The sequence below is a fragment of the Juglans microcarpa x Juglans regia genome, chromosome 6S (assembly GCF_004785595.1).
Source record: "Juglans microcarpa x Juglans regia isolate MS1-56 chromosome 6S, Jm3101_v1.0, whole genome shotgun sequence".
In the NCBI taxonomy this organism is placed as follows: Eukaryota; Viridiplantae; Streptophyta; class Magnoliopsida; order Fagales; family Juglandaceae; genus Juglans; species Juglans microcarpa x Juglans regia.
In genome coordinates this window covers 18,523,943-18,535,036 of record NC_054605.1, presented here as the reverse complement: position 1 = coordinate 18,535,036, position 11,094 = coordinate 18,523,943, and the positions used below count along the sequence as shown (strand labels likewise).

Sequence of the window (11,094 nt, the reverse complement as noted above, 5' to 3'; positions counted from 1 at the left end):
TAAAAATTAAATAAAGTATTATTATAATATTATTTTTATTTTTTGTATAACCAAATCTGCTCTTAAATAGCACGCTACCATTTTATTTTTATTTTTATTTTGTATAATACTATTCTTTTACAACTCAATTTACAATAATTATACCACTTGAAACTTCTAAGATCGGAGTTCCATCAGATCTCATGCAAAAACAGAACATTGATGGAAACCTTAAAACCTAAAGCTTAATGAACATGAACCCCAACACGTGTCAAATTGTTGATTAACAGTTACAAGTGACATTCCCATCTCCTGAGTATCATGCACTCTCCACAGTCAAAACGAGCCAATTATTACTTGGTAAAAAGTTGAAACTAAGATCTACTTGCCAGAAACAGAGTACATCTAGAGATTCCATACAAGTGCCTATCGATTTCGATGACCATCAAACCGATGGTTAATCAGCTATTCATTACTCCCTCAGAGGAAAATAAAAAGGCCATCATTAGAACTGAATTACTAACACAAAGTCAAAAAGAGAATAACAAGTCTACCACTATAATTGATTGTTACAACTTGAAAGAAAATTACAGAAACTTGCCTCTATAAATGATCAAGAAATTTCTGACCCTCTTGGCCTTTAGAAGATTTTCGTGTATCTTTCTTCCTCTAAATTTATTGGCGAGCATAATATGGAAATTTACAAAAACCAGAGAATAATAAACGACTATTCCACTTTGTTGGTACATGCTAGAATTGCGGCTTTCATCTCTTCTTTACCTAGTGATGTTTGAACAATCACCTGCCCAAAATCATGATGAGAGGGATGAGATTCTAAAATTGAGCAAGATCAAAACTCTTATTCAGGAAGGAAAGTGATAGGTGGTTGAATGATCTAGTTCTGTTGGACACCACCTAAACAAGCAAATTATGACATATTTACCTCTTGTACTTTGTTACCAGATCGAGCTAGTAGCTTGTATTGATTCTCAAACATGGATGCCATATACACCTGCACCAGAAGATAAATGAATGAACATATTTTATGAACTGGATTCCAACGCAAAAGCAATAGAAGATCATATAGTTTTGACGCCCACATATCATGCGCTCGAGAAAATCGAGTTTTACAACTGGGACTCTGGTACTGCCAACATAGTCAAGATGTAATCTGGTATTGCCAACATAGTCAAAGAACCAGAGCATTTGAACTGACACTTCCCGAAGTAAATGATTCTATTTAATTTTTATCAACTTTTTAAATATTAACCACCTGCATTGTATCTGGGGATCTAGGTCTTTGTACCTGAAATGTTGGAGCTAAACCCGGGCTCAAGAAAAAACGGCCTTTTGATACAGACTGGATCCCTTCCATCTGTTGCAGTTCTTTGATAAGACATTCAATATCAACCCACTGTCCATACACAAATAGAAAGCACATAATGATGATAAGACATTCAATTGTCATAATACTATTTTATACAAAATATACTCAAGACTACTGTTGTATCAATGATTGTAGCTTTAATTCAAATATTCCAATTGTTAACCAGCTGTCCGAAGTAGTGAAACGGCAAGTAAAACTGACAGAATTATTTATTTAACTCTTTCATTTGTTCATGAATGTTTTCAAGACTTTCTTTTTTTTCACAACAATCTTTATCAGTGTACTGTTCCCTGTAAATTAACCATAACACAAGAAGATAATTTAGTCCTACTCACAGGGAACTTATCTTAAAAATGAAAAAAAAAGGTCCTACTCAAAGGTTGAACACAATAACCTCAGCTTCTGCTTGTGCCACTTGTAGTCTCCCATCCAAGGGATTACGATCACCAACCACAGATTCCAAGGCCTCAATCAATGGATCTGGCTGCAACAGAAAAGCATGACTTTCAGTATACTGTTTATACATACTTTCTTGATAAAAAGATAGAAATTCAAATATGGACAAGCCAATGAACTTAGATTACCGAAATCTCCTTTAGTGACAAAAATATGCGTCCAAGTGCAAAATCCAATTCGTGAACCTTTGCCTCCACAATCTGAGACCACAATGATTTTCTTTAAAGTTCAAAGAAGATGTAGGTGATATATGTATATACATATATGTAAAGTGCTCCGCAAGGTTTGGCTCTAAACAAAGCACTGAAATGAGATTGCAAGTAGGAAAGGCATGGAATCATTGTCAGGAAGATTCACAGCCTTTTACCCCAAGATTCATCAAATTAAATAAAATACTTAAATAAGGCCATGTCAGATAGAGGGAAGAAATATAGCCAATTTGTTATGGCATGGTCCTTCAGTAATACCTGACCAATTTTAAAGTATGACGCAGGGTCCAGAGTGACATCCCATGAAACTTCTGTCTGATGAATCAATGCAGGCACTCCTTCAACCTTCGACAGATAAGTCAAATTTATGATGACAGAGAATCAGGTAGAAAATCTATATGTCAATCATGGTTCCAAGTTTGTTACTCAATGATCCCGTTTACACTGTCATCAGGTAGAAAATCTATATGTCAATCATGGTTCCATGTTTGTTACTCAATGATCCCGTTTACATGTTTGAACAGCTTCTCATCAGTTGTAATAAGACTGATTCCAAGAACAATGAGCAGAAGACCTTTCACTTACCTCAACAAAAATACCAAAATAAGTAATCTTCTTGATGCCACATTTCACAACATCCCCGACTTGAAGTTTAGCCTGTTACAGTACATGCTACAAGAGCTTGAAGACTGCATATTTCTTAAATCACATTCAGAACCAAGTATGTGAAAATAGCTACTTTAAAAGTAAAAGGTCACAATTCGTGTCATTCAAGTGCAATTTCTTAGCAAGCTTCTATCCGGTGTGCATGCTTGTAGGTACAAAAAGTTACTATCAAACTTCATGGCAATACATATATATATATATATGTTCATTTTTCCACTGTCCTTTGCATGAGAAATTACGAAAAGAAGTACCATGAAATAGTGAAAACTAAAAGCCTTGGATTTTATGTTAGTTGATAATATTGCTCCCGCCATTATGTGGCAGTTGCTTTCAAGCACTTAAAGAGTGAGCATAAAAAGCAAAAGAAAGGACAAAGAAATGAATCCAAGAAATGTCACAAGAGAATGTAGCCCTAACCATGAGACTTCTCTTCTTGTCAACATCTTCTTCCTTCTCTTTTGGCTTGACTGAAAATACAAGCTTTCTAAATGTTCTGTCTGCCAACGCCACATTTACTTTGATTTTCTGCAAGCATAAATTTTATAAAACTCCGAGATTGAATGGTCAAGTTTTAACATCAAATCAGTTTTTTTTCCAAACCTGGCCCAAAAAGGATGACAAGAATTTAATTTTCTCTTGGTCATAAACTCTAAGAAGATCTTCCAATTTCATGTCTGCCAATATTTCTCCTACAAGACTTTTATCAACTTTTGGATCTGCGGTTGAGTTAAGAGGAGCGTTCCTGTTTGCTACATCATAACTTCCAATAGTCCCTAAATTTTGTCTATACATTGATGGGTCTAGGCCCTTCTGTCTCAACCATGACTCAAAAGCTAAGAACTTCCACTTGGCAGTTAGGTTACGGTATGGCAGAAACCCTATCAAAGAGCCAAAAGATACCTGTAAAATGGTTCGATCAAGTTCAGAAAAGCAGTATAGATGGAAATTCTTAATTTGAAAATGCACATCACGATGGAGAAGCAAAGCAGTGCATACTAAATCATATTGGACTGCTGTCAAAAGTGCACTTACAACAAAACCTCTGGTGCTAGAGCTTATTAATTCCACTTCTCCCCTATTTCCTGTCTTAAACAGATCTTGTGCCTTGCTCCAATCAGTATCTTCGCTTCCCTACACATGTAAGACGTACAGTGAAGATGAAGGACTGGCACACTATACTGCTCTATCTAAACAAAAGTATAAGGTTCATATAATCTGACCTCCAAAGGTGATTTAGCAACAAGATCGTCAAACTCAGCAGCATTACCATAAGCTTCAGAATTCATGAGTACTGTCTCTCCTCTGGTAGACTCTGGAGTTCTCTTCACAGATTGGTCTAATCTAAAGCAAAGAAACCTGCTAATCAAACAAAACTAGCAACAGAAGAACTGCAAATACAAAAATAGTAAGAATGACTTCAAGCACCTTTTTGGTTTTCCTTGTAGTGCAGCTTCCACGGACAACTTGGCTCTGGAGTCGACTAAATTTTTATCAGGCAGTCCAGTCAATGCAGTAACCTCCTGACTGGATCTCATATCATCCTGTTCGAATGGCTGTACTCCTTAAAAGCCCCATCACAATGTTAATATCAATAATTACAAATGATTAAGATTAATGCAATATAGAGCAACACCTACATTGGATCCAATCTCTTGCCCAGCTTCATTTGAAAAGAAGCCATCCTCGATCTCCATGAAATTGTCTTTTTTTGCATTGTCAGTTCTGGTAGGTTCTGGCAAGCCTTTCAAAACATTCTCTCCAATATCATCCTGGACTTCAACTTCAGCACCCCCAAAGTAGTCATGCTCATTCACAAGTTTTGTATTGGCATTCACTGGTTCAGGCCTTGCTGACAGTGTGAAAGCAACAAATTCATCATTTGCTTCTTCTTTCCTCATATCCGATTCACTACTATCAACTTTGGCATTCACATTGCTATAAGTCTCTTGTCTCTTCTCAGTAACTTTATTAACACTCACTGGTTCCGGCTTCCTTAACAGAGTCATATCACTAAATGTATCCTTCGCTCGCCCATTCCCCATTTTTAATGATAAATTTGGTTTAATCCTCAACTTCGACGGCTTTTCTCCACCATCATTGTTATTGAACAAATTTGGTTTTCTCAGGATAACATTGGGAACACTACCTTTAGTCTTACCTGCCGCCTTCCCAACCGCTTGGCTTGGTTTCTTTATCTTTGGTGGCTCATCATCAGCTTTCAGAGTGAATCCTTTCTTGGGCACAGGTCGAACCAAGTTCAAACCATCCAACGAACTTGATGACTGCACTTCCTTCGACCCATCAAAAGGAACCTCCTTTATTTCCACTAACTTACCTTTTCTCTTATAAAAGTTTTTCTCAATTTCAAGATACGAAGCATCTGGATTCGCTTTTCTGCCCATTATCTGAAACAAATAAATATATAACCTTCAGATAGAATCCCATCTAACAAATAAATATAAACAAGAATAACTAAAATTATGATCAAACACTAATATCTAACAAGGCACAATTCCAATAAACATAAATAAATAAAAAATAATGACAACCAATACGTCTGTGGTGTGTCGTGAGAAAGGAGGGAGACCTTGGCTAGGGTAAGTTTGGGGTCCTCGCCGAGCAAGTGACCAAACTTGAGCTCCATCTGATCCCATTGGTCGAGCTTGGGAGGATCTCCATCTGTAGAAGCGAAAACAGTGAATCTCTTACCCTTTTCCCTGGTGATGAATGAAACGGTTGTGGTTGTTCTTCTTCCTCGAGTGCATGAGAACAACAAATGAGGGCGGGTTTGGCTTGTGAAGAAGGAGCTGGTGTTGGCGAAGTTGCCTGCACAGCTGAGAGAAATTAGACCATCCATTTTGTCATCGGAGTTTGGGGATTGCGTGATTGAATTAGAACGGCCCGGGAGGCGGGTTTTAGTTATCTGGTCGAGAATACCGACGTGGCATTTTGTCGACGGAGAGTTTCTCAACTTCGTCCACTACAGTACTCTGTTGTCATTGAAAAATATAATATTAATATTTTTATGCTTATAAATATGACAGAAATTCCCATTAATTAGTGTAACAATAAATATTAAATAGGGAAAAAAAATTAATGCAAGGCTGTATCCGGGAATAAAATTCGGTATTTACAAAAAATACTATCTATATTTACAATTTTAAAAATATTAAAAATTAAAATTAAAAAATATTAAAAATAAAATTATCACTCTCCGATATTTATTCCAATCTAGCAGCATGATAAAGTTTTTTCCTTTACCGACATTGTTACACAAATATATACAAGCAATTCTCGACTATTCAAGCCAACATTCTAATAATTTTACATTTACCACTGGACTTCCTTAGTTCTCACAAATTAGATGTTTCGTTTCACACACACACGTAAGAAAGAACGTTAAAACCAAGCCAAATGAAAATAATAAAATAGGCAAAGTCCACTTCGATGAACTCCTCGTTTATCTTTGTTATGAGTTCTTTCCCTGAGAATCTCAGTAGCTGAAGCATCCAAGAAGATTCCTAGGTACATATCCAGCGGTTCGAAACTTTGTAGCTGTGTCCTCTACCTTGATGAGTTCTTCCCATCTCTTGGCTTCAACTGTGGCCCTCTTTTCTTCAGCAGCCCTGTGGATCGCAGCCAATTTGTTTTTCATTTTCTCGCCATATTTGGCCTTCTTTTTCTCGAATTTCTCCTGTCATGGAAGAGTCTTTCAAATGCTTTTCAATCAAGTATCTGAACTGAATGTCACGAACCACCATTTTCAGACTAAAATTGTCTTGGCCATCTAAACATACTATACCATTTTAGTTGAGTAGGGGACATTCAAAAACTATGAAATATCGAGGGAAAAGACAGAAAGTGATTAATTGATGTAATTACTTAATCCTAAGCCTTAAAGCTTAAACTTTTACGTGTATCCACATCCTAATATGCTTATTAAGATTGTCTTGGTGTCCTTCAATAAAAGCGGATAAAAGTTTGATTTTTCTCCCTTTCAACAACGAACCATAATACCAATATGGATTATAATATTGTCGCATAAAATGGTTTCTCAAAATTATAAGGTGAATAAAGAACTTGAAAATGGTTCTTTACCATGATATCTTGCCAACTCAACAGATATGCAGGATCTATATTACCAGGTTATAAAGGGAAAAAAAAATAGCAGCTTCCAAGTTTACTACCTCAATCTTCTTGAGTTGTGCATCGACCGAAGCTTTGCTGCTGTTTTCCCATGATTCAACAGCAGATAGCTTCTTATATGCCCTGTCAAGCAGAGAAAAAGCTCATCATAGAAAGAGATTGAGAATATATGCCACTAATTGGGTGTTTACTTCAGGAATCAATTTCTTTTGGTTTCAGAATCAACTTGGACACTACAAATTTTGGGTAAATACCTTCTCCATAAATGACCATGCCAATCTCAAACACAACTCCAAAATGACTCATTACAACTCACCCCCAAATTGATTTTTATTTTATTTTTACATGTTGACCCTGAGGAAGATCGAGTCAAAGAGGTAACTATGGGAGCCACAACCATGGCTCCCAAGGTCACCATGGCTCCTATGAAAAATTCTCATGGTGGGTCACTAACTTTTATCATAAATAGTAAGTAACGTCGTTATATTACCTCTCATTTAATGACCAAATTGATACAACTAAAGGACAACTGTTAATACAAATATAAATGATTAAATCTACCCCCTTCCATCAGCTTAAAATTTTGGGATAAGTGGTGATTTCACATAATATCAGAGCAAAGGTCTTAAGTTCGAACTCTGACTCTATACTTTACCTCGTTTAATTAAATATTTCACGTGTTGGGCCTACTCATTGAAGGGGATCTAGCCCACATGTGAGAGAGAGTCTAACCCACACGTGAGGGGGAATGTTAATATAAATATAAATGATTAAATCTACATCTTCCCTCATCTTTTAGGATTAGTGGTGATTTCACAACAACTTGCAACAAAAAGTTCTTTGGGGTGAGTTGTCACTAGTCACGGTTTCATTGGTTTGGGAGTGTGAGATTATGATGATTGTTTGTAGGGATTATTCGTAATACCCATAAACTTTGTTTTGTTCAGAAAGGATAATATGAGTTTGGTCATGGCTAGCAACTTCTTGATTGTATTACCAAAATCAGGACCGATTAAATGTGTCAAGTCTACGGATGTAGGTCATAGTTTGAAGTCATATTCAACTTTAAAAACGTAATTGTAAACAACAAATTGTTTGTCGAGTTTGCAGAGACCAAGAAACTTGAAGAACATTTGAGTGAGTGCATGCAATGCTTTTGCCAAACAGATCTAAATTGATAGATAAAAATTTCTTTAACTCCTGGAGGCAATTCGGAAAGGCATGAAAAATGATATCACGAGATGGTGAAAGGGATAAGAAAATTTTGAGATAGCCTCTTACTTGTTCTCTGCTTTTGTCTTTTCGCTTTCTTCCCACGCTTTAATTAAAGCCAGCCTTTTCTCATTTGCAACCTTTGCAAGCACAGCATCTGAGACAACATATCAAACAGTCATCTGTATATCTTACAATATCAAGTAATGCACAAGAACAAAATTACCTCAGGCATTTACCTCTATCAACAAAACCCCCCAAACTTTTCTCAGCAGTAGGATCTGCAACATCTGATTTATCAAACTCGCACAACACAACATCGGGATTTAGAGACAAAATGTCCTCATTATACGAAAAATGTGGCCAAGGAATCGAGTAGATTAGAAGGAAAAAGAAAATCAAGTGAATTATTGCACGATAACCAAGGAAGATCATTTTCAGAAATTACCTAAGCAGATAAGAACTGACGACTAACACTAGGGCTCCATTTCGTTGCAAACAAGAGAAATAAGAAAATAATCGAAACTCAATAGTTCAAAAATATGCATTTTTCTACAAAATGCGAATACGAGAAAACTAAAAGCCTCCACCCAACTTAGTATAAAACAAAAATATTTGTTGAAACTTCCACTTTCTCTCTCCGTTTTCTCAGGAACCAAACACAGAGAGAGAGAGAGAGAGAGAGAGAGAAGTCACTCACTTTCTTTGACCGGAGGAGCAGTCTTGTGTTCAGGAGGTGGGATCACACCCTTCTCTTCAGCAAAGTCATTTCGAGCCACCTCTTCTTCGTTTTCTTCCGCTTCTTTCTCACGTACTCCAGGCTCCTTATCAACTTTCTGGGTCCCCTCCTCAACCATAACGTAATCCTTGAATTTAGCCACGGTTCAGGCACCTCAAAAAGGGAAAGGAAGGCTACAGCGGTGAAAGAAACAGCACAAGCAGCTAGCGTCGCTCAAACTTTGGTAGAAACTCCGGCAAGATGGATTAGAAATGCTGCTGTAGAGCACACATAGGATTATGAGGTGGTTGCGGTGGTTGGGAAATATCGGACGAATCAACGTGGGACCCTGGCCTGGCCCCTCAAACTTTTGGGAATAAAGGATTTTCAGTCAATTTATTACCCTAAAAAATCCAATTCAATTCCCCTCATAACCGCATTTCGGTTTTCTTATCCTATTTTTTAAAATATATTATTAAAATACATTTTTTTTTTATTTTATATACTGATTTTTATAATAAATTATACATTCCTTTATTTATTTTTTATGTCATTTTAATATTTTTTATTTATTTCAAATATTTTTTTAAATTACTAATAAATTTACAATATCTTTATATTTTTTTTATATTTGTAATATCTCCTTATATAATATTATATATATAATTATGTCTTAATCCAAATTTAAATACCAAACTACTATTACAAGATTTTGATCAATTGCTTTTCTTTCCTTCACAACCTTCAAATAGCAAATTAACGTCCAGATGAGAAAGAGGGGGAAAAGAAGTGGGGAAAAACGTTAAGGAAGGAGAAAAAAAAATTAAAAATATTTTAGAGTAGCAAAGTATAAAATAAAAATAAAAAAACAAAATCCATTAGAAAGGACTTTTAATCAACTTTCTTTATATTTTACGTAAAAATGTATTTTACATCAGCTATTTTGAATGCCCAACTTATTTGTACACACATCATTTTTTTAATTCTCAAAATTTTTAAAAATTTCATTCTTAAACATCATTTAAATATAAAATATTTTTTAATTTTAATTTTTTTAACTTTTTAATATAATCATTAATTAATTATTATTCAAACATAAAAAATAATACAATTTTTATAAATTTTAAAATAAAACAAGAAAATCAATACAACTTTTACAAAATTTAAAAAATAAATTAAATTAAAAATTTATATTCAAACAATTTTTTACTTTATAATATTTTTATTCAAATTTTTTCTTTATCATTTTTTAAAATCAAATAAAGCATTTTCACTCTAACTATTTGATCACTACTATTCAATAAATTATGAAATACTCTAATTCATTATTTGAATCATATAAAAATCCGGATAAATAACGACATGATATTAATTTGCATGCACATTATCTTATTGGAATTTTCTAAAGTGCAGACATACAATTTTAACTTTTTAAGAGATTCGGATGCATCTTTAATAAAGTCGCAAATTAACTATTAATTATTAATTGGAGTATACATTCTTTTGCTTTGTTTTTTGCTCTTTTTTTCTTTCCTCTTTTGTTTATTATTTATTTATGATTTTTTTTTATCTTATTAAATTAGTCCTTGTGTGGACCTAGTTATTATTATTTTTTATTTTTTAAATCTCCTTTAATTTGCAATTATTCTTTAAAAAAAGCAGTGGCATTATAATGTGACACAAGAGCAAATGCAAACAGTTGTTATATTTAACAAGCTTTTCCAAGCTCACATGCAATTCCTGCAGCCTTTGTTGCTTGTTCGGGTGGAACTGATAACTGAGTACCTGAGATCCACATAGGATAAGATATATAGAACCAGTCCTTCGATAATTAGGTTTCATTTGGAACATAGACTCATCTCAACTCATATGAGTTGAGTTTAAATTTAAGCATAGCTCAACATATAAACACACAACTCATAAATAATTAAATATCACTCAACTCAATATCTATTTATATACAGGATCCAGAATTTTTTTTAATTTTTCATAAATACATTTAAATTCATCTTAACATCTAAACTCATCTCAGGTGAATTCTATAAAACTCACTCCATCATTCCAACTCATTACTATTCATAAAAGACTTAAATTGTCTCAACTCAACTCAACATCTAAACGAGACATTATTCTTATTGATTAGAGTCAATTTTGTGGTAGAAAATCGCAGGAAATTTTGTCCCTCCAAGAACATTCATGCATGGAGGGCAATTCCAATATTTGGAAATATAAACGAATCCGCAACTTTCGTAGCACAGCTTTGAACAAAGGCTTATCAGAAGCTGAATACCACGGGCATGATAGAATCGTTTAGATTTGAA

At 34.6% G+C, this 11,094-nt stretch overlaps 2 protein-coding genes across 4 annotated transcripts; both read right to left on the bottom strand.

Moving 5' to 3' along the window:
- Positions 1-511: 511 nt before the first annotated feature.
- Positions 512-5,645, bottom strand: LOC121237523. Its single transcript, XM_041134288.1, has 14 exons — positions 5,285-5,645; positions 4,335-5,102; positions 4,123-4,250; positions 3,918-4,038; positions 3,730-3,828; positions 3,298-3,597; positions 3,115-3,222; positions 2,617-2,688; positions 2,290-2,376; positions 1,951-2,022; positions 1,761-1,850; positions 1,286-1,393; positions 923-991; positions 512-781 (listed from the first exon to the last, which is right to left on the bottom strand). Exons 1-14 carry the CDS (start codon positions 5,552-5,554, stop codon positions 707-709), a joined length of 2,367 nt encoding a protein of 788 aa, XP_040990222.1. The 5' UTR covers positions 5,555-5,645; the 3' UTR covers positions 512-706.
- A 272-nt stretch (positions 5,646-5,917) lies between these two features.
- Positions 5,918-9,140, bottom strand: LOC121237630 (remorin-like). Of its 3 annotated transcripts, none has more exons than XM_041134465.1 (5): positions 8,756-9,140; positions 8,295-8,336; positions 8,125-8,212; positions 6,885-6,966; positions 5,918-6,391 (listed from the first exon to the last, which is right to left on the bottom strand). In XM_041134465.1, exons 1-5 carry the CDS (start codon positions 8,910-8,912, stop codon positions 6,191-6,193), a joined length of 570 nt encoding a protein of 189 aa, XP_040990399.1. In that variant the 5' UTR covers positions 8,913-9,140; the 3' UTR covers positions 5,918-6,190. The 3 variants fall into 3 exon arrangements, with proteins under 3 accessions (XP_040990399.1, XP_040990398.1, XP_040990400.1); XM_041134464.1 differs by having other exon boundaries at positions 8,295-8,345; positions 8,756-9,128; XM_041134466.1 differs by lacking the exon at positions 8,295-8,336 and having other exon boundaries at positions 8,756-9,127.
- Positions 9,141-11,094: the final 1,954 nt, after the last annotated feature.